At 43.2% G+C, this 8,376-nt stretch overlaps 1 protein-coding gene across 1 annotated transcript in view; it reads right to left on the bottom strand.

Annotated features, from left to right (window-relative positions):
- Positions 1–1,766: 1,766 nt before the first annotated feature.
- MYT1 (myelin transcription factor 1) overlaps positions 1,767–8,376 on the bottom strand; it is a 29,410-nt gene continuing 22,800 nt past the window's right edge. The window contains exons 17-21 of the mRNA XM_042832264.1: positions 5,889–6,110; positions 5,029–5,120; positions 4,143–4,246; positions 3,919–4,062; positions 1,767–2,307 (exon numbers count right to left, since the gene is read on the bottom strand). Coding sequence (XP_042688198.1) covers positions 2,167–2,307; positions 3,919–4,062; positions 4,143–4,246; positions 5,029–5,120; positions 5,889–6,110 — 703 coding nt within the window. The 3' untranslated portion in view covers positions 1,767–2,166. The remainder of the gene's footprint in view (positions 2,308–3,918; positions 4,063–4,142; positions 4,247–5,028; positions 5,121–5,888; positions 6,111–8,376) is intronic.

The raw sequence follows: 8,376 nt of genomic DNA, 5'->3' as shown, positions 1-8,376 counted from the left end.
AATTATCAAAAGGTCTCAGTTATAAAATATCTTTAAAAAAATTCCCATCGTTAAAAGAATAAATAACAAAATATATAAAAAATAACTTGGTTGCATCAAAATTACAAGTAGGAGTTGTAGATAGAGGTTTCTCTCTCTCTTCTTTTTTTTTCTTCTTTTTTTTTTTTTTAAATTTTTTGGGGAATGTCCTTTTTTATGGTCAAAAGTTTTAATTTTTGCTTCTTTTATCTTCGTGGTTGTTTTTTTTTTTTTTCAATGGTGCGGTGTCCAGTTTAAAGTAAGTATAAAATTAATAAATAAAAAAGTTAAATAAATAAAAAAGTTAACATAAGGTGTTGTAAATATAAATTACATACATCTTGCCAAAATTAAATAATTTACAGGATAATTAAACTAACTACTTTTTTTTTTTTTTTTCCCCCTCTCTTTCTTCCAGGAAGTGCAATTTCTCTACTTTTAAATACTAAGTGAATTGCAGTCACAATCAATTTGGACTCTATTTACATCTTAAGAACATTGTGTTTTTAACACCTCAAATTATCTTTTTTTATTTTTTATTTTTCCCTTTCTTTTGTATTTTTTGCACTTGGAATGGGTTCTAAAATGGGTGAACTCATGGAGCCTGATCCTGCAAATGGCTCAGCATGGCACTTCCCAGCAGGAACCAACCCACGCCACGCTGCTCCCAGTGCAATGCCTGCTGTAGTCGGTGGGAAGCTCCCCACTGACCTCTTCAAATCACGGATTACACCCTAAATATCTGCAGAATTGGGCTCAAAATGACACCACATCTTTCCCTTTAGCATCGGCCACCCAAATCCTCCCCACTGCTGCCAGAAGCCATGCAGGAAGCGAACACACCTACGTTGAGACCCCAAAGGAGTTGCTGCCCTTCATTTCCTTGGGTCGCCTTCACTCCACCAGGAGGTTTGCGTGTACCAAGCTTACAGAACGCTTCTTTGGAAGAATATCCAATACCTGAACACTTTTTTCTTTTTTTTTTTTTCCTCCAGAATGGTGCTTGTGCTGTGATTTTGCACAAAACGTAGAACACCAAACCAAGAAATACCCATCACCCTGTGGATATCTGCAAGAAATCAACCACTGATTTATGTTAGGTAAGCACTTTGCTGGCCATCGATTAGCATCTCTTTCTGTTGGTTTTTTTTGTTTGTTTGTTTGCTTCTTTTTTTTTTTTAGTTCATCGCAATCTCAAACGTTCTCTGGCATTGATGTATGATCTCTGGACTGGCAGTACTGCGCCACTGTAAGGATGATCACAACAATGAAAAGAACCAGAACCGTCATCAAACAGACTTCCAAAAAATCATAAACACCGGACCATGACACATTAAGAATTCTTCTGTATGAAATATCTGGTATTGGCCTATTCATAATAGCTATTCTCATATTTAAGACAGACAAAGGAATACTGTAGTTGCAAACTCCAAAAGCTTCCCTGAGAACCTTTTTTCCATTGCGCTTTCCACTGGAGATCCAGAACTGCTCTTCAGATTTCTTTCAGAAAATAAAAATAAGCTACTTTATAATACTTAAAGAGTTCCCATGCCCAGTGGATATCTGAAAACCTGGGGTTGGGAGGCCCAGCACAGGTTCAGATTTACAGGTAGCTTGCAGCTCCAGCACTTATAGCAACATATAACATAATTCATGGGTGAGTAGGTAATCTGGACATACGACCATAGACAACATGAGGGTTTAAGCCAGTCATACGCTAGTCTTGGATCAGACAAAACCCTGTTCTTGTAACATTTTAACCCTTGGAGCAAGTCTGCAAAAGCATGGCAACTCAGGAGAGACGCCTGCTCTTTCACCAGCTGCCAAGCCCCACAGCCCATGGAGAATTTGACCTTCCATCCTGGTCTACCTCATGGTCCAGGTAGAAAAATCCCACTTTTCTCAAGAAGGTCCAAAGTTAAGTAAACGAGAACACTGAGTTCGATCAGTTCCACGTCTCAGAAATGGCCTCTTGGTTACATTTTGGTCCTTGTGTGTTTGTTGGTTTTGTTGTTTTTTTTTTTGTTTGTTTTGCTTTGCTTTTTGTTTTTCATTCATTAAACAAGTTTTATAACTTGTAAACCTGAATACTTGGAGGGAAAGTTCCACCTTACAGTCAGCTCGCCCACCCATCCCCATCACAGGGCACTAAACTTGGATGCCCTTGACGGCTTGCTTGATGCTCTCCAGCAGGTCCTTGTTCTCTGGGTTCTGGTAGCACTCCTGGTTGGTGTACATGTCAGTCAGTGTGTTCACGTACGCATCGAAGTTCTGCTCACTAATGGGCTCCTGCAGTCAGAAAAGCCAAACAGAAGAGTCAGTAGTAGAGCAGGGAGAGAATCACAGGATGGCTTTGGTTGGAAGGGACCTGAAAGATCGTCTATTTCCAACACCCTGCCGAGGGCAGGTTGCCTTCCACCAGATCAGGCTGCCCAGCTCTCCATCCAACCTGGCTTTGAACGCCTCCAGGGATGGGGCATCCACAGCTTTTCTGTGCAGCCTGTGCCAGTGCCTCACCGCTCTCTGAGGTGTTTCTTTCCAGCTAACTGTGCCAACAGCTGAAGGTCTCAACATCAGAGGTTCTTTGTGCATGGTGTTGCACATAAAGAATCTCACCATGCAACCTTCATCCTGCAGAATCTTCACTGGCTGCTTGATTTTATGCATTGGCCACGCGGAACTATCAACAGCATCAGGTTAAGTGTGTGCAGGCAGTTTGACTGGAGGGTGGACTGAGGCATGGAAATGAAAAGTTAGAGGACAAGAGGTGGCAGGGAGTGCTGGAGCATCATGGGGGAAATGAAAGGCGAGGGTAGGGCAAGAGCCAGCACCTCAGGCTCATGTCTGCACTCTGCTTTGGAGGGGCATCATTGAAACCTAGCAAACATCTGTCTCAGAGTTAGCAGGGAAAAAGGAAACGAGGAAGAAGAAAAAGACCAGGATAAAATGAGCGTACGTGTCTCATGGGCCTTATTTAATCGGAGCTGCCTGAAACCTTGAAAAAATATTTGCTGAACAATTTATTTGACCTTTATGCGTCAAATACTTTACAAAGAAAAAAAAGCACTCAGTGAGCCGTTTTGTGCCAGTCAAGCAGCTGGGTGAATAGTGTCCAAAACTGCTCTGCTGGAGCATGGCACATCTCCAAGCAGCCTGAATTTAAATACCAACCTCTATGAAAAGGATTCCCAAAAAAAAAAAAATGACAGCAGAAAAAAAGAAATCAAAAGCTTGTTCCTCTTGATCATCGTGATGGCCGCTATTACTTGTAAGAGGACAGCTTCCAAACCAGCACGCAGCCCCCCTGCACACACCTGTTTTTGACAACAGTAATTACATTCCTGGGAATAGAGGGAAGGTAATTAATACCCTTTTGTGGTTTTACTATTTTAATGCAGCCTTTTCATTTTGCAGTAACTCTATGGTAACATGCTGTGGGCTGTTAGACCTTGTTAAATTAAACAAAATACACTCTCTTTAAGAATGCTATTCTTTGGCTGCCAGCTATTCAAAACTGAATCGAAACTACCTGCATAATAATGGGAGCTGTAAGATCTTTCTGACGTTGAAATCCAGTCCCTCCTGATCTCTGCTTGTGCTGTCTTAGCCTAAAAGGCTCTGGGTGCCCTTGATAAAGTTTCCTATTTTGTGATAATACTCCCAGATGTAATGAGACAGAATCATAGATACAAAGGGAGATCAGCAGAAAACGACAACAAAAGGGAGATAACAATGCAAGCTTCGAGATAAGGCAAAAGCACGGATTTTATAAAGCACAGGTAGGTGTGTATAGAGAAATTCTGCTGCTCTTTAATTGTATGTGAGCCTTATCATAAGCCAGATCTTGCATGGCTCCCCTGATGGCACCAACTGCAGCTGAGCATTGCCCAAGTCTCTTACCATGTGCGGAAGGCGGATATTGGCAAGACTTTGGATTAGAGCCTGGCTCAACCCTGAGAGCTCCAGGAACAGGGCTTCGTTTTGCTCCTCTATGATCTTGTTTTCCTCCTCAATGTTCTTCAGGTTCTTCTCCATGCTGGAGATCTGCAGAGCAAAGAACACGTGGGGTTACAAACCCGTCAGCACTCTGCTGAGAGCTTGGGCACGTGCTCAAAGGCACAAACCTGCGACTGGAGCTTCACCATGGCTGCTTCCATCTCTGAGTTGGACTCGTTCAGCTCGCTGATCTCCTTGTTCAGCTGCTTGATCTCCTCATCGTTCTCTAGAACTGTGGGAGGGAAAGTGACAGGCGGTCAGCCTCTGCCTTTGGCTAAGCATGGCAGCTCACCAAGTCCTCACCTTTGCTTTCACACCCTCAGTACAGAATGCACATCTTGCTCTCTTTTTAATGTTTTGTTGTTGTTGTTGTTTTAAAAATTTAACTATAGTTATACTTTGTAGGTCAATTTGTAAATGCAAAAGTGAACAAGAGTCCTGCAGTTGGAGCCCAGAGCATTCGTGTGCCCTGCAAAGTTGGCCACCCTAATAACTCAAGTTTGCTCTGTTTGCTCTCAAGTAGGGAAGACATCATTAAAAAAATAAAAGCATATCTCCATTAGAAGTTACAGTGCTAATAAAATAAGGGAACGTTTCTAGAAAAGCACAGGTATTTATATCTTCCAAACTATGTAAGTATTCAGGTAAAATGTGTGAACCTTATCTAATACCAAAATCTCTCAGTGATAGCACTAGAAATGCAAAGTGCCATCGCTAACACAGCTCCAGATCCAGAAATATCTTTGGGATTAGAAGCCTTGAATAGATGAAAATAACTGAATGTCTGAAAGGGATTTGTGAAAATGCCAGAGAATATTTGAGGGGAAAAAAAATAATAAAACCAATACTCAAATTTCAGCGCTATTTCACTATTTCAGTACCCAGGCAATCAAAAAAAATGGGTGCTTGTAGCACAGGATTTGCTAGTAGATCAAAGATTTCAGTCCATGAAGAGATGCCAGTGGGCTCAATACCCCAACACACGTGCCAAATAAAATGAGTGAAAATCCTTACCATCACTGGTCTTGAACTTTGTGTTGAGAATTTCATCCCCTGAGAGTTTTCCTTTCTTCCCAGCAAAAGTAGCTCTTGGGCACCCTGACAAACTGAAAAACAAGTAAAAATGGGTTTCATAAACTCTCTGTATTTATAGGTGCTTATGTTCCCAACAAGAGCGTGTACCATTTGGTGGAGTTCATGCTGTGAGATAGTTCTTCTAAAAGCTTTTTATGGTGCAGAGGAAATTGCTTTATGAATAATGCCACAAAGGTCCTCATTTATAAAGCAAGAGCAATTTTCTCTGAGCAAAGATTAAAAAAGAAAAAGTGTTATTTTCTAAAAGAGAGGGCATGACAGGCAAGGAAGGTGAAATGAGTCTGGGTGGACTGGGCATCAAACTCCCATTTTGGCTGTTGAAGAACTGCTCCGGCGTGCTAATGGAAGGACACTACATTACTGCTTTTCATGATTTTGTCCAATTCACATTTCACTACTGCAAAGTTAAAACATCTAAGTGTTTTCATCCCATGCAGAAAACACAGCCCTTAGAGCAACCTGACTGAGGGCAGCATTAAAAGCACCAGTTACCCAGCTTTCATCGAGAGTGGAATGATGCTCAGAGTACATTTACTCCAAAACTGCCACACTTAGGGTGATCCCAAGGTTGAATATTAGGAAAAACTTCTCTGAAAGAGCGGTGATGCACTGGCACAGGCTGCCCAGGGAGGTGGTGGGGTCACCATCCCCTGGAGGTGCTCAAGCACAGTGAAGAAGTGGCACTGAGGGACATAGAAGGTATGTTGGTGATGGGTCAGTGGTTGGGCTTGGTGATCTTGAAGATCTTTTCCAACCTTAATGATCCTGTAATTATTTACCTCCTATGAGTGAGGAAGCTCCCATTGGCATGGCCGGATCCATCACAGCCTGGGGTAGGGCAGGTTGGGCCTTCGTTTTTCAGCGATTTCCAGGAAAACGTGGAGCCATTGAGGGATCCTTCCTTCTGCCTTCGGGCAGCCAGGGGGCAGCCCGATGCACTGCGGTGGGAGGCATATTTACCACTGATGTGCCCAAGACCAACGCAGCCAGGAACCGGACACCTGAGCACAAGGAATACAAGAAATTATAGGAGAGGTTTGAAAAGGGATGGAAGGATATTAGGGATGAGCAGGAAAGAGGAAAGCAGGAAAGCAAGTGTTCATACTTGGGGATGCCACCCAGACTTCAGTCTGGAAAAAAGGATGCTCAGGGGAGATTGTATTGCTCTCTACAGCTACCTGAATGCAGGTTGCAGTGAGGTGGGGGTCAGCCTCTGTGACCAGGTAAAAGCAACAGGATGAGAGGTGAGAGGTGATGGCTTCATGTCGCACCAGAGGAGGTTCAGATTGTGTATTCAGAAATGTTTTTTCTCTGGAAGAACAGCGATGGCACAAACTTTGGTACAAACTGCCCAGGGAGGCGTTGGGGTCACTGTCCTCAAAGATGTTCAAGAATTGTGGAGATGTGGCACTGAGGGACGTGGTCAGTGGGCACAGTGGGGTGGGCCTTGGGAATCTTAGCTATCTTCCATCCTTAGTGGTTCTATGACTTTGTTTGGTGGATGTTTCACCGATGGAGGTCACACCACTTTGCATCAGCTGGGACATCTCTTCACACAAGTTTTAAGAGTCTGTGGGACTCATTAGTCTCTATGTTATTCTTGTGGCTAGAGATTAGGAATGGGAACAAAACAATGGTGATGAGCTCTGTCACAGCTGGGGCTCAGCACTCTGGGCTGAGCTGCTCAGTGCCACCCCACACCCACTGGTACTGTGGGGTAGGAGCTGCATGGTGCACAAGGAGAGGTGCTTTCAAGTCAAAAACCAGCAGGCAGGGATAGAGATATTTAGTTACTTCCAACAAATATGTAATGGAAAAAGGCCCTCAGGGAATAGAAGTGCTGTTTTTGCAGCAATGGATATGGGAAGCAGATGGGAAATTAAGAGCTACGCCATTCCCCTAAAAAGAACCAAAGACAACCAGCGGGCATCACACCACTGCCACACTCACAGAAAAACACCCAAAAAGCAGCTGCTATGATGTCTCCACAACATAAGACAGATGGTAAATAACTGTGGTTTTGGGGATCCCGGCAGCACCCCAAGGATGATCCCCTCACACCAAACACATTGGCAGCAAACCATGTGCTCCTGGTTGGACAGCAGCAGGAATTGCTGCCCGTCCCATACATCCAGTGCCAATTGAGGCCAGGAAAATGGTGCTGGAGGTGTTGGGGCAGCGCTGACACGAGCAGTGTTAATTGGCACAGCTCACTTGCTAACTCCTCACTTAATGGCACGCGGAGTGAATTCGGCCATTCAGCAGAGTCTTGACTGTCTATTACGGTTTCTGCTGTGTCTTGCACTTGTTTAAAGATGCTAGTCAATTATAAATACACTTAAAAGTTTATTACTCGAGGGAGGTTATCCTATAAAAAGGTAAGAAATGGAAAAAATAACCCCTTGTCCTCAGCTTGAAAGCAATTAGAGACTTCGAGTTACCCCAGCAAAATATCCATTGAGCGCTCCTGGAAATCACAAGCTCTGTTTCACCACAGCAGTGATTCCTTTCACTGTTTACATTTTGTGCAAAAAGGAGCTGACAGCAGAAGGGGGAGCCGCACACCCATTATTTTCCCAAGATAATTTGAAAAATGCTGATCTCGATTTTAATCAGCTGCAAATGCAGCACAATTCACTTATAATATCCCTGCCAGCAGGATCCTCAGTAAATTCATAACATCATTGCTTTTATATGATCACGAGCAAATTACTGAATCCTCAGGAGGAAAAGGAGAGGAAAAAATAAGAGAGAGAGAGAGAGAGGGAAACAAACCCCAGCATTTAGCATGTAGCCATTATGGCCCGACCGTTCCATATTTTACACTGTTAATTTAACTTTCATTACACTTTCATTGTTAAAAAATAAACCAGAGCCTTATTGTGCAAAACAGCTGGCTCGGACATTTTTAAAAATTTTTATTTTTATTATTATTATTTAACAGAAGCAGCAGCAGCATTTGATCAATTAGGGAAGTGCGGATGCCTCCACTTGGTGCCAGGGCTGGGCTGAAAGTTGAGGTGCTCTGTTCTACCACATCTATAGTAAATTACTGGAAGGATGAGCAGCAAAACAGTGGGGATTGAATGACATTCTCCTTGGTGGCAATGTGCAAAACTCAGATGGGCTTCAAGTGCCACTAAGAGCAGAAGAGTGGATTTGGAGGCAAAGCTCCTCAATGCATCCTTGCATGGATGTGCGCAGTGCATACCTTGCTGCTGGAGACAAAGCACCAGCCTGCTATAAACTGATGGGCAGCAAAGGAAT

This window comes from Centrocercus urophasianus, unplaced genomic scaffold (assembly GCF_019232065.1).
Source record: "Centrocercus urophasianus isolate 14NV4802_14NV808 unplaced genomic scaffold, USGS_Curo_1.0 seq_38, whole genome shotgun sequence".
Lineage (NCBI taxonomy): Eukaryota > Metazoa > Chordata > Aves > Galliformes > Phasianidae > Centrocercus > Centrocercus urophasianus.
The sequence above is the reverse complement of the archived record's forward strand: the minus strand, read 5'-3'. Positions and strand labels throughout refer to the sequence as shown.